Source organism: Carassius carassius, chromosome 15 (assembly GCF_963082965.1).
Source record: "Carassius carassius chromosome 15, fCarCar2.1, whole genome shotgun sequence".
NCBI lineage: Eukaryota > Metazoa > Chordata > Actinopteri > Cypriniformes > Cyprinidae > Carassius > Carassius carassius.
Window position 1 is genome coordinate 34,006,898 of NC_081769.1, and position 23,440 is coordinate 34,030,337.

Consider the following 23,440-nt stretch of genomic DNA (forward strand, 5'->3'; position numbering starts at 1 on the left):
AAATCTCACATGCAACTCGTTCTGTTCTGCATCTTTAGCATGCAGCAGATTCACACACAAAAAATAAACCACAAAATCAAAAGCCCATCATCACTCCACACGGGGATAAAACACTGAGATTTCTTTAAAAGTGGAAGCTTGTTTTATTAGGACATGTTTTAATAAGAACACAGTATAAATACAAGTCATTCACAGAAGCCAGAGCCATTAAAAAAAAAAGAGAAGTTTGCAATCACAACTGAATCAAAAAGTGCAACAATTCACTTAAAAACTGAACTTAGTTGTCATTTATACATCCTCATGTCATTACAAATGCAAAAGTTGTTGTTTTTTTTAACACTGAATGCAAAGGAAGAAAGAAAGTGACAAAGAAAGATTCCATAAAGGCATCATAACAGCAGTAAATATGATGCATTTTATAAAGTAAAATATGAAGTATGAACTGTTGTTGAGCAGAAAAGTGCGACAGGAGGGGGAATAAACCTAAACAGAATTGAAATTTTTGCATAAACTAGTTCTCAAACAAAGAACACAAAGAAATAAGAGTCACATTCAAACCTAAAATCACTTCAGGTTGATGGTTTTTTAACTTTATATCTTATGTTATTCTTCTATCTTGATTTAAGAATGTCTGAATATTTAGATATTTGTATCAGAAGTCTAGACAGAAATACAGAGGAGGAAAATGATTCTTTAGCAGCGTGCTGCTTTAATACAGACGAGAGAGATTTCTACACGCATCCATCTAACCTAAAGTGATCCGGCGTGTGGTCAAGCGATCCGATCTGTGGCTTTTACTCGTTCTCGAACTTGCTGTACGGATGATCGGAGTCTGGGATGAGACCTAGAACAGAAAAAATCAGAATTCATATCCACGTCTTGTTTTCTAGTATAAACATCTAAAAATTCTTGAATCAGGATGCATTTTCTTTACAAGTAAAATGACTTTGTCTTCTGAAAAAATTATAAAAATTTTGCAAATCTGGAATCGGAGGGAGCAAAAAAAAAATCTAAATATTGAGAAAATCATCTTTAAAGTTGTTCAAATGAAGTTCTTAGCAATGCATATTACTAATCAAACATTAAGTTTTGATATATTTACAGTAGGAAATGTACTAAACATCTTCATATTTTAAATTGCGTAACACAGTCACTTGCGTAACTAATATATAGCACCATATTTATGTTGATAAATCACAGTACATCAAGACAAGTTTTTTTATATTAGAAATAAAATGTTGCAAAAACTCAGATATGAACAAAGCCTTCTGTAATAACTTTACGAGTATGGACGGAAATGAAACTGTAAAGTCTGCTGAAACTCATTTTGAGAAAACGGCCTTTAAAGACTGCAACTGAAATCTACAGAGACATATTCATCAAATCTCATAAAATAAACACTTGTGTGTGTATTTTGTGGGTTTTCTTTCCATGAAACCAAAAGCAGACATATTAAGGCTGCATAATATCCCTCCATAAATGACTTTTATTTTGTACTCAATAAGTAAAGTTTACAAAAATGACTTTTAGTTTGGAAACTGGAAGTCTGTTTCCACCACGGGATAAAAAAATGAACAAACTAAAAAAGTAAAAGTTACTTTTTCTTACAATTCTGAATTTTGTTCTAACCATTTTAAGGGGAAAAAAGAATCGCGAGATATGAACTCTAATTTTCTTGCAACTTTTCTTTTTTTTTTTTTGTGGCAATAAAGCACCCAATGCATTACATATATAAATATAATTTAACCTTAAAAGAAGTATTTATAGATCAGTTATATTTGTTATACCACCTATTTGTCATACACTTATTTCAATATATTTTCCATTGAAAATAATACAAATAAATACACTTTGTTTTCTATTTTTTCACACTCTTTACACATAAAAAAGAAGTAACACATTGAGTAAAAAACAGAAAGTAACATATATATAATAAAATATATATATATATATAGATAATAAAAATAAAATATGAAATAAAAAAGTAATAAAATAAACAATTAAATCAAAATTAATCAATTTCTATAATTAATCAAATATATTAAATAATAAAGTATAAATAAATAAAAAATTAATAATAAAAATTAATAAATAAAAACAGAAAATAAATCATAAATAAAATACGTAAAAAATAATTACATAAAATCCAATCAAATTAAATTATAAATCAAAATAAAATAATAAACAATGTTAGTCTAAACAAAAAATAAAATTACCAGCTAATTGGCCAAAGTCAATTAAATATAACAGAACAGGAATTTGTTTAAAATTACTTCTAAATAAAATAAATAAAGCAGTGTTGAAGACAAATGCTCTCTTTAGGTCATTTTCATTGCTCTTCTGTGGCACGAACCCAGACATCTTCACCTTCAGTTTGTCTCAAGGTCGTGTGGTTTTCGGTGGGTTTTTGCGCAACAGCTGCGAGGGTTTGTCCTCATGGCCTCCGCCGCAGCTCTGGCTTTCTCTCGTGTAAGTGCATTTACATTTCACCTCATTCCTCCGAGGCTCTGCTAGCACATAAATTACAGCTCTTCTGAGCTCTCCACCAACGCTAATTAGCACAAAGTTAATCAAGCATGAGTCAAGCAGCCCGCCTGACACTTTTCCACCATTTAGAGCTGGAGGACACGCTTTATTAGGAAAAGCTCAGTCAAAAAGAAGAAATTCTGAAGAAATGCTTTTCTCTCCTCAAATCCTTGTGATTTTTATTTCTTTTTTATTGCATCTGCGCTTTAAAACGTTATTTACTTAATTTAAAACCAGATAACAGTTTAGCATTTTCTGAATTTAGTAATTAAGAAAATGACTGAAATTTTTGTAAATGCAATCTGATGATGATCTTTAGTAATGAACTGAAGGACAGGTTATTAAGGCAAGGTCTTAATTCATACGTAATGAGTAAAATAATTATGCTTTAATCAATAGTATTAAATATTAATTATTGCTTAGACTTTACCCAATGCACACAGTTTTTGTTTTCTGTTTGAAATAAGATTATTTAGCTTGTCCTACGCAAAAACTATTTTTTTCTGAAAACATGACAATTATTTTTACTTGTCTAGAAAATCCTTCTTGATTAAATTTTTATTTGGATATCTTGGCTGGAAACAAGACAAAAAAATATTTTTGCAGTGTACTGCTATCTAGTAAAGCAACCGTTAGCATTAGTATTTATTAAACTTCTCTCAGCGATGGAATAAAAATATAAAACAAGTAACAGCGACGACTTTCAATTCTCTCAATTGCAAGTTTCATATCTTGCAATTCCAACTTCTCAATTCTGCATATGCATCTCGCAATTCGGACTTTTCCGAGTTTTACATACACACTTCGCAATTCTGACTTTTTACGAGTTTGACGGTCACACCTCGCAATTTTGACTTTTTCCGAGTTTGACGGTCACACTTCGCAATTCTGGCTTTTTACGAGTTTTTCGTTCACACCTCGCAATTCTGACTTTTTCCGAGTTTTACATACACACTTCGCAATTCTGACTTTTTAATAGTTTGACGTTCACACCTCGCAATTTTGACTTTTTCCGAGTTTGACGGTCACACCTCGCAATTCGGACTTTTCTGAGTTTTACGTTCACACCTCGCAATTCTGACTTTTTACGAGTTTTTCGTTCACACCTCGCAATTCTGACTTTTTCCGAGTTTTACGTTCACACTTCGCAATTCTGACTTTTTAATAGTTTTACGTTCACACCTCGCAATTTTGACTTTTTCCAAGTTTGACGGTCACACCTCGCAATTCGGACTTTTCTGAGTTTTACGTTCACACCTCGCAATTCTGACTTTTTACAAGTTTTTCGTTCACACCTCGCAATTCTGACTTTTTCCGAGTTTTACGTTCACACTTCGCAATTCTGACTTTTTACGAGTTTTTCGTTCACACCTCGCAATTTTGACTTTTTCCGAGTTTGACGGTCACACCTCGCAATTCGGACTTTTCTGAGTTTTACGTTCACACTTCACAATTCTGACTTTTTACGAGTTTTTCGTTCACACCTCGCAATTCGGACTTTTTCCGAGTTTTACGTTCACACCTCGCAATTCGGACTTTTTCCGAGTTTTACGTTCACACCTTGCAATTCGGACTTTTTCCGAGTTTTACGTTAACACCTCGCAATTCGGACTTTTTCCGAGTTTTACGTTCACACCTCGCAATTCTGACTTTTTCAGAGTTTTACGTTCACACCTCGCAATTCTGACTTTTTCCGAGTTTTACGTTCACACCTCGCAATTCTGACTTTTTCAGAGTTTTACGTTCACACCTCGCAATTCTGACTTTTTCAGAGTTTTACGTTCACACCTCGCAATTCGGACTTTTTCCGAGTTTGACGGTCACACCTCGCAATTCTGAATTTTTCAGAGTTTTACGTTCACACCTCGCAATTCTGAATTTTTCAGAGTTTTACGTTCACACCTCCCAATGCGGACTTAAATCTCGCAAATTTTTATTTTTTACTTTGTTTTGTGTTAAAATCTTGCAATTCTGATTATTTCTTAGCTTTTGCATTTACATCTCACAGCTCTGACTTTTTTCTCTGAATTCTAAGTACCTTTTTCATTTTATATGCTGTGGCTGAAACAAGCTTCCATAAGCATTTCTACAACTACAACTCATTAGTAATCTCTACTCGTCCTCTGCCGAAGCCACATCAGCATTGATCAGTCAGTGTTGGGACACACTCGAGTCGAACAGAAAGCTGAGTGCTCCTGTATCGGACTGTGTTTGAAGAACACGTTTTCTGCTGAATACAGCATTACTGAGCCCAACACAATAAACCAGATCAATAAGAACCTGTGTTACAACAACTCCATATGATGTCCTGTAATCAGCCATAACTTAACATCTGAAGATGTAATAAGGTTCTAAGTTCTGACCACAATTATCTCCAGCTAATTCATCGACAGGAAAATATGGAATACATCAGTGTGTGAACAAACACTTTACATAAACACTTCAAAAAGTTTTTAAAAAGTCGAGGTCAGACCTTTCTTTTTTTTTTATAAATTAATTCTTTAATTCATCCGTGATGCATTACATTAATGTTGGTGAAGACATTTATAATGTTCTAAAAGATTTCTATTTCAAATAAATGCTGTTCATTTGAACTTTCTAATCATCTGTGAATCCTGAAAAATAAAACGTATCACGGTTTCCACAAAAATATTTTGCAGCACAACTGTGTTCAACATTGCTAATAATCAGAAATGTTTCTTGAGCAGAAAATCTGGATATTAGAACGATTTCTGAAGACTGGAGTAATGATGTTGAAAATACAGCAATTGATCTTAGAAATAAATTAAATTTGATCAGAAATTCACACAGAAAACTGTTATTTTAATTTATAATAATATTTCAAAATTGTATTGTATTTTTGATCAAATAAATGCAGTGCAGGAGAAAATGTTTTCACAAACATTTAAAAAAATCTACAAGTGTATATGTACGTTTTGGAGCAAATAAAGTAGTCAACATTTGAAGTGGATCAAATTTGTCCTAAGACAAGAAAGGGTATTGTGTTTTGGTTTTAAGACAACTTTGATGAAACTTCAAATGTTGACTAGTGTAAATAAAAACAAAACAAACAAGATGGATGGATGAATTTGATCAATTCCAATTCTGACTGCGATTCTTTTCGATTGCAATGAGATTAAATAATTATATCAAACATTATCCTATGTCTCTTTTTGCAAACCATTTAATTGCTACTGAATACAACAAACAAAATTCATCAGGCTACATAAAAACGGGACTCTTTAAGATCTGTTTGTACGCAAAATAGAGGCGCATGATTTTGGATAAAATGAATTTTATTTTATTTTTTCAATGGAAGTTGTGGTTCTCTCACTATTGTGAAGAACATTAGACAACTAAACAAAATCATATGTAATTTATGAATTAACGATTCAATGACTCACTCAAGATATACTTGTTTCATTACTGGATGAATCAGCGTCCTTCAACGAATCTCTGGTGTAACAATCTAATCGATAAATCTTCATTTGACGTGTCAAATTACTTTCAAAAGGTGATTTAGGCCTACTCTATTTTAATCACTACCATACACATCAGAGTTCATATCTGAACTATAATCTTTTATCCCAGTACTTCTGTGATTTAAATGTTTGTACTAATGACACTTTGTAGCTGAAAAAACTGAAGAAAGCAGATTTAAATGATGTGAAATTTGTTTACCGGGTTTTAGACACTATATCATTTCCATAAATGTATTTATGCCATTTGACATTCGTATGTCTCTACTGTTTTTGTAAAATGCAGAAAATGGTTATAAAGAGTAGCTGCGAGTGACCTCTTGTGAATATTAATGAGAGAAGTGCAGGATTGACGTTACTCACCGTACTTCTTGCGGATTTCATCATTTTTCACCGTCCTCTCGGCCCTCCTGCAACACACAGAAACCAGAGATGAGTGACGGCTTTTGACAGACTATGCAGATTTTTGAAACAAAATACGACATTTCTGTGTCATTTGCATCATTTGAGCTGTATTTTTTGCAGAGGCTTTGAAGAAACTTCAGGTTAGGCCACCTTGATCAAAATAATATAATAATTGATTGATTGTTCATAATTATTGTTTATATTTTGTTTATAACATTCATGGCGAAAAACAAGTGAAAAAAAAAAAAAAGAGTCCTGAAATGAACTTTTTTTTCTTTTTAGAGTTTTGCATTTAAATCTCGCAATTCTGATTTTTTTTTAAAGAGTTTTTAATTTACATCTTGCAATTCTGACTTTTTGCACTGAATTCTACTGTATTTTACCCGATATAAATCCTGAGTCCTGTAAACCTAGAAGAGCAAATCAAACTCATAACCTGGATTCAATTTCCGTAACCCAACCAGTTGAACTGAAACCGTCCTGAAGAGCAGCAGTAGATGATTCACGGTGAGTTCATGTCTTTGTTTAAGGACATCCATTCCTTCACAGACTCGTTGTAAATACGAGCAGCAGTGTTTTATGTGGTGTGTCATATGACACCATTCACTCCCTCTACATCATTCTTCCTCTCTACAGACCACAATGAACATGGACCAAGCCTCCAGACCAAATAAATCAGCCGGAGCTTCATGAGCAGCTGATCTGTGAACAATCACTTTTGTTTTGACAGCCCTAGACTTCACCACATAAACACAATCAAGCCTTGACTCTTTATCTCACAGCGGTGGGATCTACGTACCGTTCATCCGCTCTCTGTCTGATCTCCTCTCTTCTCCGCGCAAACTGCTCATCATCACGGTCAAAACTGCAAATGTAGAAGTAAAAGTCCATTCAGAATATCACTGAAGATTATATTAGTACATTAACACAGCATATTCATATAATTATTACTGCAATTACACACAAAAATGCATCAGCATGTTTATGAAAAACCAGATTTCAGTCTTCTGAGATGCAACTATGTGAAAATCTGGAATCTGAGGGAGCAAAAAAATGTAAATATTGAGAAAATCATCTTTGAAGTTGTTCAGATGAAGTTCTTAGCAATGCATATTACTAATCAAACATTAAGTTTTTATATATTTATGGTAGGAGATTTACAAAATAACCTCAAGGAACATGATCTTTACTTAATATCCTAATGATTTCTGGCATAAAAGAAAGATTTATCATTTTGACTCAAAAATGCTCAAAATCAGTGTCATCATCACTGAAACTGAAAGACAGAAACTAGTCACATGAACTCACTTCAATCATAAAAAACAACAATAAACCATAGTTTACTCCCAATGAGAAGGAAAAGTGAAACTTTAATGTGTAGTCTAGCCGTAAAACAATCCGTTCTAAACATCAGGAACAAAGGATCATCACATGAAGCTGAGGAAGCATTAAAGAGAGATCGAGAGAGCGCTTCTGCTTCTGTAAGTGAAGCACTTCTGTGTTTCAAAGACTGGACAAACACACAGATGTGCCCTTTCTAACTCCTCAATACAAAACCGGCTGTTTAAAAACAACCTCTTATGTTGTTCTTGATTCGTTTATTAACTCTATAATGTGTCGTATTTGATGCATGAATTTCTGAGGCCTCTAAATGATCAAAACTGTGCTGTTTCACAGTTAACCTCCTCATGTCTTCGGTCTCTGAGTGAGAGTTTAGAGTGTTTTATTCAGTAATTAAAAGATAAATTAAATTAATAATTTAAGTCTTCATTTGATAAACAGAAAAATGTAAACATACAACAGAATTTCTGAGAAAAAATAATAAAAAATAAAAAGAAGAAATTAAGTTGTTTTATGCATTCAAATATATATACATGCTGAAACAGAATTTGGTAACAATAAAAAATATGGTGAGAATTTTTTTTACATTTTATAGGGCCCTAAACATGTCATTTTTGTTAAACTTATTAGATTGATGTGAAAATATACACGTTTCTTGGTTTTAATTAATTAGACATGCTTTTTGATTTTGATAAACTTTAACTAAACTATGAAAAAAAAGTCGAGAAAAATTCAAAAAAAAAAAAAAGAATCCAGAAAAATGTAAACGAAAAAAAACGGAATTTGGAAAAAAAATAGAAAGGAATTTAGGAAAATTTTAACAGATTTAAAAGGGCTCTACTGAAAGAGAAGTTGAGGATCAGAATTTAATATGTCTTTACTTGAAAAGTTTTAAGTTCTGACTGCTTAAAAAGAATAAAATAAAAATCACAATTCTTCAACAATAAACGGACCCAGAATGTAAAAACTGTATTTAGACTTTAAATGCATTATGAAGGTTAAAGTTCATCAAGAAAATAAAGAGTTTTGGCATTATGATCAAATGTGTCACGATAACTCTAGAAACAGTTTTCACTCAGATATTGCTAGTGAATTTTTTTCAAAGAAATAAAAAGTAACACAATAAATTAAACTTTTTTTTACATATTTTCTCTAAAGGTTTAGTAAAGTGTTGTATTTAAAAAATAATAATAATAATTAAAAAAAAAAGATTTTCCTTACAATTATTTCATATGTCGGGCTTTCCGGGGTTCAATCAACTGTTCAGGGTTAATCTTTGAGCACAGAACTGCGGTGGAAGTGAAACTGTGCGTGTGAATGTGAGTATTTGAAGCTGATATGAAGGACTATCTGTGGTCTGACCTGGACGAGCGTCTGCGTTTACAGCAGCAGCAGCAGCAGCAGACGGACACGGCCAGCAGCAGAGTCCCACACACCACAGCCATCGCGATGATCAGAGCCTCGAAGTTCACTGAAACAACATCAGGGAGATCAGGACACTTACTGACCTGACACTGCTCTCATCCTCCACGAACTGTTCTTACTGTTAACATATGAGTGTGTGCAATATAACGCATTATCTAGAATTTAACCTTTAAAACACATTCAGGTCTGTTTTGAGATGCATGCAAAAAATGCATTGTTTTTGGCACGAGAACAAAACATCAAATACACATAAAAAAAAAAATTTTTTTTCCTGATTCCTATTTTTTAAGAGATATAACCAGGTATGTGTTTGTAATCGGTATAAATAAGTTATATCAGTGTCCGATAAAAATAAAAAATAAAAATGTTATACTTTTTTTTTTTTTTTTACTAATAAAAATATCAAATTACTAAAAACTATTTCTGGAAATTTAACTGAAATTAAAATAAAATAAAAGATCATTCAAAATAGTATATAGTGTATAAAAAAAACTAGGTTTCACAGCGGGGTGCTCAGTCAATATTTATTAATAATTAACCATTAAGTGCCACGAACAGCCAATCAGAGTGAAGTATTCTATAAACCTGGACGGCAAGTGTGTGTAAAGTCAGCCTGAAGGGAAGCTTCACTTCCTGAATGTGAAAGTGTAACTTCCATCGGCTCAACAGCTGCTGTACATTAGAGGTCCTGTGTGTTTAACCCTTTGTGTGCATCTCAAAGCTGCTCATGAAGGAACTCACCCCAGCAAACACCCCAGCGAGCCTGAGAGAGTTTACACACCGACGCTGGAGGAAGCACATACGAGACCGGATAATCTGTGCAGCTGCTGTTCGTCTGGCACCACAAACACTGTCAGGACAAACACCGCTAATATTACTAATAATGTTTACAACATCCTCCAGGATGTTACTGACACATATATTATTAGTAGTATTATTAGTATTATTTACATTCTCTAGGATGTTAAAAAACATTTATTATTATTATTATTATTATTTACATTTACATTCTCTAGGACGTTAAAAAAACATTATTATTAATATTATTATTATTTACATTCTCTAGGATGTTAAAAAAAACATTTATTATTATTATTATTATTAATTACATTCTCTAGGATGTTATAAAAATATTGAATATTATTATTAAATGTAATAAATTATATTATATACATATACTTAATTAAGTATTTAAAAAATATAATTATTATTTATTACAGAAATGTCAGAAAAATATTTGTTGTTGTTATTATTATTATTATTAATTACATTCTCTAGGACTTTTAAAAAATATATGTATTATTGTTATTATTATTATTATTAATGTTATCCTCTAGGATGTTAAAAAAAACATTTATTATCATTATTATTAATAATAATAACATTCTCTAGGATGTAAAAAAAACATGTATTATTTTTATTATTAATTACATTCTCTAGGATTTAAAAAATAAGTATGATTTTTATTATTATTATTAATTACATTCTCTAAGATGTTCAAAATACATTTATTATTATTATTATTAATGACATCCTCTAGGATTTAAAAAAAATGTATTATTATTATTATTATTATTAATTACATTCTCTAGGATGTAAAAAAAAAACACTTGCATTATTATTTTTATTATTATTAATATTATTAATTACATTCTCTAGGATCTTATCTTACCGAGACATTGGCGAGGCACGTCTCACAGGAAGTCATTGTGTTGCATTCTGGGCCGAGAAAGAATAAAAACTCACAGATCAGACAAATCACTGACATCAAAATAAAAATACTAAATAAAGAGCTGAATCTAGCCAAAGATGTGTCTATGATCAGACAGCTGATAAAACAAAACAACTTTAATGCTTCATTTATGCGATCACATCACATATTAATAACATAACAGAGTTATAAAACTGACTGATAAAAAAAACTTCGATATTACATTGATTTCAACAAAATATGTAACTTTCACTTGTTTGCAGTAGTCCTTTCAGTGTTTAACACTACAAACATTAAAATCAGTGACAGTTTTATATTAAACATATACAATAAAGTATGAAAATATTATAATACGTTAATATTAATACTAGGAATATACTATAATAATAATTTATGACATTTATTACGTCTTGACTTTGGATAAAAGCGTCCGCTAAATGACAAATTACTTACATGTATTCATATAGTTATATATTACAAGCAGATAAATAGAGAGATATGATTAGAAAGAAGAAGACAAAGGTAAAAACATACGTTTGTGAAGAGGTGGAAGAGTTGTTGTTATTATTGTTGTTTTTGGTGCTGTTTTCGCCTCAGAAACACTGAACGCGACCCACAGCAGCAGAAAGCCCAACATCGACGCAAACACTCGCGATTCATCCATATCAGAGACGATTTGAAGGTTTTTAGCGCAGATGAATGCTGAGATTCTATCTGAGCTCTGAGATCTTGAGAAAAGTCAACAAAACTCCTCAAGCTGAAATCATCAGGTGATCGACGCCGGAAACACAAAAACGCCGCTGCCGCACTGTGGATTTCAAAATAAAGGTCCTATAAGAACTCCAGAAACGAAAGCGCAATCAGAAAACAAATGTCATTCTTTGATAGGTCAAAATTATGAGATTATATGTTGAAATTATAACATGAAAAGTAATAACTATGATGTAAAAAAAGGGAATTATGAGATTAAAATTGAAATGATAACATCAAAGGTCATAATTCTAAAGTGATAGGTAAAAAAATTGATAGCTTGAATGCACTGTAAGTCGCTTTGGATAAAAGCGTCTGCTAAATGCATAAATTTAATTTAATTTAATTTTTAATTTAAAGTAAATAGTCTAAACTATGACATAAAAGTCGAAATTATAACATGAAAAGTCACAACTATGAGATAAAAAATCATAACATCAATTATAACATAAATTATAACATCAAATGTCATAATTATAAAGTAAAAAAAATCTAAATTATAACATAAAAGTCATAACTATGAAGGAAAATGATTAAATTACGACAATAAAAAGTAAATATTATGAGCTAAAGGGGCAAGTTTTTACTAAATTATTTAATTTAATAAAAAAATATATATTCTCATATATATATATATATATATATATATATATATATAAGAATATAAAGTCATTATGACTTAATAAATGGTTAAGATTTTTTTATCACATAATTCCTGTTTTATCTCACAGTTCCAACTTTTGATGAATTATTGTGTCAATTTCGACCTTTTGAATAATAATTTCAACTTGTTATCTCAATTTTGTTTCTAGTCATAATTATTACATCAAAGCATGCTTATTATTTGGAAAAGGGCTTCCATACCAAACAGACCCAAATTAAAGTAATTATGAAAAATAATCATGGTGTTACTATAGTAAAACTGCATTCACCAGTTTTGTGCACCAGACACGTGTAAAGCAGTGCACTTATTTAAAATAGTCCAATAAAATAAAACAGATGCCAGTTTTTAAATCAGTATAATTGGTTTAGCTCTTTTTATAAGACTTTTTTAAAAAAAATCGCTTAAAGGGACTTTTATTTTGCAATCGGGCGATTCTAGGCGCGGGTTCCTGTGAAGCGGCGCTCTGATACGGCGGTGGGCGGAAGTGACGTCACGTGTTGTGGATTGAGAGGGAGTTTGTAAGCGGGTTCGTCTCTCACAGACTACAATAAACCACATAAAGCGGTTCTCCTGATCTGGATCTCGGTACAGTGTTCTTGATGTTCTGAGTTTGAGTCTCTGAATGATTCCAGCGCGGTCTCTGCCGCTTTAGAGAGCGCTGTAATGCGGCTCTATTGTTAGCTAGCAGTAAAGCATGCTAACGTTAGTTAACTCGCGTAACTAGTCGTTTTTATGGCACTCCTTTTATATAAACGGACGTTAGACAGTTTATTAGTCGTTTACCTTAACTACATTAGATACTCAGTTGGTCCTGATGATTGACAGCTGGTCTGTCTCAATATAAACGCACAGTCTGAGGAGAAATATTAACTTCGCATCTTTGGTGTTTCAAATCTTTACGTTGTTGTTGTTGTTTTTTTATTATTATTGACTAATTTAGTTTGCTGTTTTTCTGGTTAATATCTTACTCTGGTGTGTCATATTGAAACGATTTTTCAGTCGTTTATAGTACAATTTGCAATGAATGAATCGTTCTTTGGAGTCGACTCGCTGAGCGTTCTGAATGAATCCTTAGCGAATCAGTCTGAATTAAAATTATGCTTTCTTTATTTTATTCTTTTGAGGGGGTAAAACTCTTATCCAGCAGTCATAAACAACTGTGAAAGTGTTTTTCAAAGTGTTGAAACCCTGTTTATTGTACATCGTAGTGTTGTCCAGGCTTTCGATTATATAAAAGATAATTTTCACTGTTAAAGAAATTATATCTTTATGTTTTCCAGTGTTTTCAGGTTTTAGAATCGAGTGTGTGATTTGAAGAACATGCCTGAAATCAAACTCAAGCATGTCGTGTCATGCAGCAGTGAAGACAATGTAAGTCGTTTGATTGTTTTTGTTTTGTCTTTTAATAACAGAGAGAAGTGGTTTTTCAAAAACTGAAGGTCGCTTTACAATCAACGCACAATAATCTGCAAACTGGAGAAGGCTCTGTTTATGAGTTTATTGTTAACATTTTTGAATTGATTCATTTAACTCAAAATTCTATTTTATACTGAGGTTTAAATGAGAGCTGCTATTAAATATTAAAACATCTGTCTGAACAAGAGTCCCAAGATGAGGAAGAATCAAGTTTGACACGTGTAAATAAAAGCACTATGTGTGTTTATTTATGAATAACTATATGAATCGATTCTTCTGCACAGACTCACAAAGCAGATAATCTCCTGAGCTCCGACACATATAGGAAATGGAAAGCTGCTAGACCGGGAGAGAAGCAAGTGTCAGTCATTCTTCAGGTGTTTTTCTTTATTTATATATTTATTTGTATTAGTATATATATATATATATATATATTTGTACTATTTTAAATAGTTAAAACGAATATATATATATATATATATATATATATATATATATATATATATATATATATATATATATATATATATATATATATAATTTTTTTTTTTTTTTTTTTTTTTTTCTCACTAGTAACTGGATGCCACTTGCCCTTTAAAGAACTTTATTAATGATTTCTTTAAATGAAATAATAACCTCTTTTTGTTTCTCTAGTTGGAAAAGGAAGAGCAAATTCACAGCATAGACATTGGAAATGAAGGCTCTGCTTTCATTGAGGTCCTTGTTGGACACTCCACGTCCGTCAAAGACCAAGACTTTCAGGTGCGTTTTGAAGTTACACACTTTAGCAGCATCAAACAGTTTAATCAAAAGAGCTTTTGATAAAGTTTAGAATGCATGAATTCATTTACAATCCAGATTAGTTAATATTTTATATAATTAAATAAGTAGCTGTAAAAAAAAACATAATTTAAAAAAACATTTTGTTTTATTGTAAGTAACAGAAATATAATAAAAACATCATTACCTTGCAACTTATATTTGTGTGTATATGTTTATGTAAATTGTTTTTTATTTTTTATATGGCTGTGTATTGCTGTAAACTGTAAATTTGTAAATCTGTGTTTTGTTTTTTACGTTCTAAATCTTATATTGGGTAAATGACTTGTGCACATTAAATCTAAATGATAACTTTCCATGCTGTTAATGCATCTTTCTGGTGTTGTAGGTTCTGCTGGTCACGTCGTCCTTCATGTCGCCCACAGAGAGTCGTAACGGCACGAACACTAGCCGCGTGCGTTTCTTCGGGCTGAACCAGCTGGTAAAGGCCACGGCGCAGGAGAAGTGGGACTGTGTGAAGATCGTGTGCAGTCAGCCGTACAGCAAGGTGAGCATGTCACGATTCACTCTCCAAACCCGTATGCACCATTCATGTGTGAATGAGTCTTTATCCTGTGTTTGTGTACAGTCAATAGCGTATGGAGTTGCCTTCATAAAGCTGCACTCTCCTCCAGACGATAACGATGTTCCTGTCTCTACTCCTCCGGTGAGTGCTGCTCCTCCAGCATCCCACTGTTTGACGGAGTGAGCTCTGACAGATCTCTTCACTTTCTCACTTTGAATCACAATATTTCACAATTTTTACTGTATTTTTGATCAATTAAATGCATCCGACACAAACTGTTTGACGGAGTGAGCTCTGACAGATCTCTTCACTTTCTCACTTTGAATCACAATATTTCACAATTTTTACTGTATTTTTGATCAATCAAATGCATCTGACCCCAAACTCTTTGACGGAGTGAGCTCTGACAGATCTCTTCACTTTCTCACTTTGAATCACAATATTTCACAATTTTTACTGTATTTTTGATTAAATAAATGCATCCGACACAAACTGTTTGACGGAGTGAGCTCTGACAGATCTCTTCACTTTCTCACTTTGAATCACAATATTTCACAATTTTTACTGTATTTTTGATTTAATAAATGCATCCGACACAAACTGTTTGACGGAGTGAGCTCTGACAGATCTCTTCACTTTCTCACTTTGAATCACAATATTTCACAATTTTTACTGTATTTTTGATCAATTAAATGCATCTGACCCCAAACTGTTTGACGGAGTGAGCTCTGACAGATCTCTTCACTTTCTCACTTTGAATCACAATATTTCACAATTTTTACTGTATTTTTGATTAAATAAATCCATCCGACACAAACTGTTTGACGGAGTGAGCTCTGACAGATCTCTTCACTTTCTCACTTTGAATCACAATATTTCACAAATTTTACTGTATTTTTGATCAATTAAATGCATCTGACCCCAAACTGTTTGACGGAGTGAGCTCTGACAGATCTCTTCACTTTCTCACTTTGAATCACAATATTTCACAATTTTTACTGTATTTTTGATCAATTAAATGCATCTGACCCCAAACTGTTTGACGGAGTGAGCTCTGACAGATCTCTTCACTTTCTCACTTTGAATCACAATATTTCACAATTTTTACTGTATTTTTGATCAATTAAATGCATCCGACACAAACTGTTTGACGGAGTGAGCTCTGACAGATCTCTTCACTTTCTCACTTTGAATCACAATATTTCACAATTTTTACTGTATTTTTGATCAATTAAATGCATCCGACACAAACTGTTTGACGGAGTGAGCTCTGACAGATCTCTTCACTTTCTCACTTTGAATTACAATAATAACAATATTTCAAAATTTATACTGTATTTTTGATTACAGTAAATAAATGCATCTGACCCAAACTGGTTGAAGGAGTGAGCTCTGACAGATCTCTTCACTTTCTCACTTTGAATCACAATATTTCACAATTTGTACTGTATTTTTGATCAATTAAATGCATCTGACCCCAAACTGTTTGATGGAGTGAGCTCTGACAGATCGGTTCACGCTCTCACTTTGAAGAATCACAATAATATTTAGCAATTTTTACTGTATTTTTCATCAAGTAAATGCATCTGACCCCGAACTGTTTGACGGCGTGAGCTTGAGATCTGTTCACTTTCTCCTGACAGAAACTCACTAAACTGGGTCAGTTCAGAGTCAAAGACGAGTCACCCTCCTCTGGCTCCAACATCCAGCCGGGAAGTCTGTTCTTCAGCAGAGACAGCGGCGCTAAAGCCAGCACAGGACTCAAGGGTAACACACATTACAGTATTAATGGAAACTGTTTGTTATGAAGCTAAGCATGATGTTTTATGGTTGATCAAAATTACACAGCCCTGCAGCATATTTGCTATTCCAGAAATAGCATCTTGTTTTTCATCACACTTTCTCACAAAATAAGATTTGTGTGGTAAAGAAGTCTTGTGTTATTCCTTAATCAGCAGAAAAACACACAAACGCACGATTCCTGTCTGAATCTGTGCCAGATTACTACTATTTAATCAATTCTCTGATGCTCTCTGCTTTTATGGCTTCCAAACAGACCCAGAAAATCACAGATTTTGTGAAAAATGCTTATTTTGTAAAGTTCTTTGACGTTATATTTATATTTTGAACATGTTTTTCCACTCATTTAAGTTAAATAATTAATTCAGAATTTGTATTTTTGTCATTAAAAGTGAGACTTTTTAATATTTGGCTGCTTTTGTCATTGATAAGTGCGTAAAAGCTGATACATATATGTAATTTATAAAATATTAATTCTCTACCTGTTTGTTTCCACCAGTGTCTCCTCAGAATGACAGATTGAGTTACGCCGCTGCTGCTCTGAAATCTGAAGGGTCGTCCACACAGACGTCTCCCAGCAGCTCACAACAGGTACCTGTGCTTATTTTTCAAGAAATTAAAGAAATTATTACTTCTTTTGCATCAAGGATGCATTAAATTGATGGAAAGTGACAGTACAGACATTTATAATGTAATCTCTTTCAAATAATGCTGTTCTTTTGAACTTTGTTCATTTGTGAATCTTGAAAAATTCATCACAGTTTCCACAAAAATATTCTGCAGCACAACCTCTTTTCATCAGAAATGTTTCTTGAGCAGTAAAGCATCATATTAGAATGTGACATGTGACACTGAAGACTGGAGGAATGATGCTGAAAATACAGCTTTGATCTCAGAAATAAATTACATTTTAACAGATATTCACTCAGAAAATGGCTGTTTTGAATCACAATAATATATTGCAATTTTTACTGTACTTTTGATCAAGTAAATGCATACAATCCCAAACTTATTAACAGTACTGTATTTGTTAAAAAGTGTCCTGGGCTCCATCTCTCTGTGTTTGAACTCTTTAGTGTTTCTTTATTAGGGAATTGAGCTCATGAATTGTACCTATATAACCATATTCCTGTCCTCCAACTAATGAGCAGCTCATTTAACTTCCTTATTAAATTAGCTCCAGCGTTTTGACCATAAATCATCTCTCCGATGCGATCCAGAGCTCAGTACCTGATGCTGGTGTCTTTGTGCTGAAACGGCAGATATTCTGTAGTCATCTGCAATGGACTATTGATCTTTTATAGCCTTCCAGAGTTATATCCTTATAACTGGAACTGAGAAACTGTGAATCTCAGCAGGATCTGAGTTGAAGATGCTGCACCTGCTGTAGGAGGGAGGTTAAGAGTTTAAGTATTAAGAAGAAACCTCAGGACATTAAAGAAACGGTTCACTTCAAGAGAAAAATGTTGCTTCAAACCTGTAAGACGTTCTTCTGTGCACAAGTGCAGATGGATGATGCTGTACATGTCAAGCTCCAAACAGCACATCGGAGTATCTTAAAAGATGCTCAGTTCTTTGAGACCCGCTGATTAATGTGTTTGCTGATGTTTTTCACATAGGCTCCTGTGAAAAGGAAGTTTGAGTTCAGTAAAGAGCGTCTGGAAGCCGCCGGTCCGCCGCCCAAAAAGCCCAGTTCATCTGGTTCTTCTGAACCAAACTCTGCCACACCCAAATCTAAAGCAAGAACCGGAGCGACCTCGAGTCCTGTCAGCAGCGGTAAGTGCAGAGATGTATTCATATTCACCAAAAACATGAAGTCAGTGGATCTCAGAAACTGGGAGTGTCCTGGGATTAAAATAAGTATAACTGAAATCCATTTTTGGATTATAGAAGTTTTGAGAGCTGAATGTTCTTCTGCTCTTTTCTATTTTCCAGCCATTCCAGATTTAATGTATGTACTGGAGCATTTTTTTTATTCTCCATTTTACCTAAAAAAAAAACTTGACATAACTACAAAATTGTATATTCATTTAAAAAATTGCATATGGTTTTATAAAAGGTTTAGTTCACCCAAAAATGAAAATGTGCCCCCCCCCCCCCCCAGTTCATCCAAGATTAACATGAGTTTTTTAGTTGTTTTAGCTTTTAACGAAATGAAAGTGTTTCTAATGTGACTAAATTATTATCGCACTTCTTTATTTTGCAGCTTCTCCAGCCCAGAAGACATCAGACAAGCGAGAGAATCCGAAATCCAAGCCAGAGCCCAAACCAAAACCTAAACCCAAACCTAAAGCCAAGTCTGCAGAACCGGTGCCTTTCAATCGCATCTTGGAGGGAGTTGTGTTTGTCCTGAGCGGCTTCCAGAACCCGTTCCGCGGAGACCTGAGGGACAAAGCGCTGGAGATGGGAGCCCGATACCGGCCGGACTGGACACCGGACTCCACACACCTCATGTAAGGAGCTATTGTTGTCAAAAGACCCGGCCGGTACTTCGGTACCAAGTCGGTACTAAAAAAAATTAAAATGTTACTACAGAGACTGAAGCACATGACGCTTGCAGTAATGAGGACATAAATACATAAACAACATCACCAGAACTGTTCTGAGTCACTACACAATGCTTTTAACGTTTCGTTTGAGTAAAACCAGTGTCAATTTAAAGGTATTCACGGTAACCCGTCAAAATAAAAGTTCATTTTTACATAAAGGCATTGTGCTAGAAATATTACTATTATTTAGTAGAATGTATGTGATACTGCTACTACTGTTGGAAAAAATTATAAAACTTTATTTTTTAAAGAAATAAATCGCACAATATTTCTTCCATGCTTTAATTTTAATAGCAAATCCCCTTTATTTACCAAAAAATAAAAATTTTCAATTTCATTAATTAAAAGACAAATTAAATTTGGGTGAAACTTGTTTACTGTTTTTCATAATTCTATAACTTGTAGAAAATTTTAAACACAATTGTAAATAAGTATAAAGAATGGCAATGGTTTTTTATTTTTAGTGATTTTTATTTTTTATTTTTATTGCATATTTTTGTGTGTTGCTTTGGTACCGAAATTGGTACCGAGAACCGTGGATTTTCACTGGTATCTGTACCGAATACTGAAATTCTGGTACCGTGACAACACTATAAGGAGCTCGTTATCAGTGTAACGAGGCGATTAGAGTAGTGGATATCGGCTTTTCCACCAATATTGGTTTTTGACAGCTGATAATAAAAGTAAAGTAAAGATCATGTTCCATGAAGATATTTAGTAAGTTTCCTACCGTAAATAAATCAAAACTTAATTTTTGATTAGTAATATGCATTGCTAAGAACTTCATTTGAACAACTTTAAAGACGATTTTCTCAATATTTAGATTTTTTTTGCTCCCTCAGATTCCAGATTTTCTAATAGTTGTATCTCAGACAAATATTGTCCTCCGAACAAACCACACATCCATGGAGAGATGATTTATTCAGCTTTCAGATGATGCATACATTTTTAAAAAAACGACCCTTATGACTTGTTTGTGCTCCTGAGGTCACAAATAGACACTTTACAAGATCTTTGCAAGGTTTGTGAAATTAAATATTCATTCAAAGGTTTGTTTAAATTATATTAATGCATAGTTGCTGAATGCTGACAGTAAATGAGAAAGTATTATAATGTTTGCTTTTTTAGTTATAACACACTTTTGTATGAATTTTAATCGTATCGGCCAATGCCGATATTTGAGAAATGCCAAATATCGGCCGATATATCGGCATTGGTGATATATCGGTCGATCACTAGTTTAAAGCCTCATGACGTGATTCAGCATTCAGAACTGACTTGCATTTGTTCAGAGCTTCTGTGTCTCTCCTGCAGCTGTGCTTTCGCCAACACACCCAAATACAGTCAGGTGAAAGCAGCCGGAGGCATCATCGTCAGGAAGGAGTGGGTGATGGACTGCCACAAAACAAAGAAGAAGATCTCCTTCAAACGGTGAGCATGAACTTCTCTTTTCTGTCTTTATTGATGGCTGTCAGCTGATCATATCATGGGAACTGCTATAGTGCATGTTGAGTTTTCTAGTAGCATCATTCAGGTCAGAGTTGTTATACTTAATTTAGACAAACTATTTTAAACAATTTTTTTTTTATTGAAATCAGCTGAATTGAAAATATAAGTATTAGTTTAAAAACTTTCTAATGTTGCCTTAGGAGCTAACTGAAATAAACATGAGTACTAAAATTACTAAATCAGAAATAAAAATAAATAAAAGTTAAATGGCAATATTAAAAAACTCAAAACTAATAAAAAATTTAATGCACAACAAAAACTGAAATAACAATAAATTAAAGCTAAATAACAAATAAAAAATAAATAAAAAGACCACACAAAATTACTACAACTTAAATAAAAATAAAGCAAAATATATAAATATAAAAAACAAAAATGACACATTTAAAACATCTCTAAAACATTTAAAAATAGATTTTTATTTCCTCTTTTTCAATGAAACACAACATTTGCATTTATTTAAAGCCCAAATCCCCCTTATTTTAAAGGTAAAGGAACATTTTGACATTCTGCAAAATATCTCCTCTTGTTTTTTGTTTTTTTTTGTAAGTCATGCAGAATTATATAGAAGCTGATTTCCACCACCAAATATTGTGTATATATATATAAAAAAGCTAGTTGAGACTTTATTTTGCATTTCAAAAGTTTTACTCAGAATTCTGAGTTTGCATCTCACAAATTTTATTAACGATGAGATTATATATTATAATCTTTGTAAGTCTGAGAAAAAGTCTGAATTGCAAGATATAATTAGATATAGTTGCAACTTTTTATCTTCCAATTGACTTCATTCTCCGAATTTCATCTTTTGAGGAACTTCTGAGAAAAAAGGTCAGAATTTGAGTATAAAAAAAATAATTCACAATTTGTGACTTTTTACTCAGAATTGAGTTTATCTCTGTACACTGCTAACTCACAACTATGAGATATAAATCACAAATCTGAGAAAAAAAAGTCAGAATTGCATTATATAATTTTCTCAATTGACATTTAACAATTATTAATTGAAATTATAAGATATGATTTCTATTGATGTGTGGTTTGTTCAGAGGAAAATATTTGTCTGAGATACAACTATTAGAAAATCTGGAATCTGAGGGAGCAAAAAAATCTAAATATTGAGAAAATCATCTTTAAAGTTGTTCAAATGAAGTTCTTAGCAATGCATATTAATACTCAAAAATAAAGTTTTGATAAATTTACGGTAGGACATTTACAAAATATCTTCACAGAACATGATCTTTACTTAATATCCGAATGATTTTTGTCATCAAAGAGAAATGTATAATTGTGACTCATACAATGTATTGTTGTCTATTTCTACAAATATACGTCTGTGACACTGATGACTGCTTCTGTGCTGCAGGGACACTGATGTATGTGTGTGATTCTTCATAAGTGTTTACAGTCTTAATCCTGTTCCTGGAATCAACTTCTAAACCTTCATGTTCAAACTTTCCCATCCAGTTCCAGTTAAACTCCTTGTTTTTCCAGGTATCTCATGGATGGAGCCGAGTCCAGTTCAGAGAGTGAAGGAGAAGAGGATGAGAGCGAGGAGGAAATGCAGAGAGCGGTAATTGCATTGTCTGTCATTCATGCTTTAGGAGTGACATCTCAAGAAACATCTCTTTCCATCAAAGAGCATTATAACCTTGATGCAGCGTGTTGTCTCATGGCGATTGGTTGACTTCCTGACACACATCATCGTCTCCAGCAGGAGACACGTGAGTGACATTAATGCATTAACATTGGTTTCCTCATGCTTTTCTAGAAAACACCAGAAAAGAGGCAGATGACCCCAAAAAAGCAGCTGATCAAGGAAAAGGAGGAGGAGGATGGAGGTTCAACAGATGCTGAAGATCCAGGTGAAGACATTGAGACATTATCTTCTATATTTAAGAGTGAGGATCTTATTCTAGAGAGCGTTTGATTGGACGAGTCTAGTGCAGCATGGGTCACAATACTCTGAGTGTCCTGTCACACTTGGGAGTGCATTACACAATATGAAATTATAATTAAAATCAATCATTAATCTATTAGGACTGATAGGATTTGTTGCCAGAATTTATCTAGCTTTGCCATTTCTCATTCGCTATCCACCTCTTTAACATGTTAAACATCAGCGTAAAATAAACCAGCAACTGATTAGTTTTTTGGCTTCTTTATTCCCTTTCGTTTAATTTCCAAACAAACCTGTAAAGCTCTTCTAAATCAGTAGCTGAAGGAGGATGAAGATATTGAGAGTCCTTGTTGAAGGACAATGAGTTGTACATTTTTGTGAAGGTTTACTGCAATTTATTATTATTTACTTTTATATAATTTAATCACATTTTGAATTAGCTTAATTTTCATTTCAGTATTTTCTGAGGTATTTATTAGTTTTAAATATATTCATAAATATATTAAAATATATTTTAAATATATTCATTGCAAGTTTAAGTACTAAACATTTGATTTATTTTTCCTCTTTTCATCTAATATTCGGATTTATAATCATATAATCAGATTTTTCAGTTAATG

At 32.8% G+C, this 23,440-nt stretch overlaps 2 protein-coding genes across 2 annotated transcripts in view; one reads left to right on the forward strand and one right to left on the reverse strand.

Annotated features, from left to right (window-relative positions):
* Positions 1 to 119: 119 nt before the first annotated feature.
* LOC132157892 (pituitary tumor-transforming gene 1 protein-interacting protein-like) lies at positions 120 to 11,687 on the reverse strand. The gene is made up of 7 exons (XM_059567153.1): positions 11,422 to 11,687; positions 10,849 to 10,895; positions 9,918 to 10,026; positions 9,114 to 9,222; positions 7,210 to 7,275; positions 6,369 to 6,415; positions 120 to 844 (listed from the first exon to the last, which is right to left on the reverse strand). The coding sequence occupies exons 1-7, from the start codon at positions 11,549 to 11,551 to the stop codon at positions 795 to 797; spliced, it is 558 nt and encodes a 185-aa protein (XP_059423136.1). The 5' UTR covers positions 11,552 to 11,687; the 3' UTR covers positions 120 to 794.
* Positions 11,688 to 12,736: 1,049 nt separating this feature from the next.
* Positions 12,737 to 23,440, forward strand: part of xrcc1 (X-ray repair complementing defective repair in Chinese hamster cells 1) — a 17,578-nt gene continuing 6,874 nt past the window's right edge. The window contains exons 1-13 of the mRNA XM_059568595.1: positions 12,737 to 12,886; positions 13,582 to 13,672; positions 14,002 to 14,094; positions 14,372 to 14,479; positions 14,886 to 15,044; positions 15,126 to 15,203; positions 16,706 to 16,829; positions 17,362 to 17,453; positions 18,482 to 18,638; positions 19,069 to 19,315; positions 20,726 to 20,842; positions 22,415 to 22,493; positions 22,692 to 22,785. Of these exons, the coding sequence (XP_059424578.1) occupies positions 13,622 to 13,672; positions 14,002 to 14,094; positions 14,372 to 14,479; positions 14,886 to 15,044; positions 15,126 to 15,203; positions 16,706 to 16,829; positions 17,362 to 17,453; positions 18,482 to 18,638; positions 19,069 to 19,315; positions 20,726 to 20,842; positions 22,415 to 22,493; positions 22,692 to 22,785 (1,399 nt within the window). The 5' untranslated portion in view covers positions 12,737 to 12,886; positions 13,582 to 13,621. The remainder of the gene's footprint in view (positions 12,887 to 13,581; positions 13,673 to 14,001; positions 14,095 to 14,371; positions 14,480 to 14,885; positions 15,045 to 15,125; positions 15,204 to 16,705; positions 16,830 to 17,361; positions 17,454 to 18,481; positions 18,639 to 19,068; positions 19,316 to 20,725; positions 20,843 to 22,414; positions 22,494 to 22,691; positions 22,786 to 23,440) is intronic.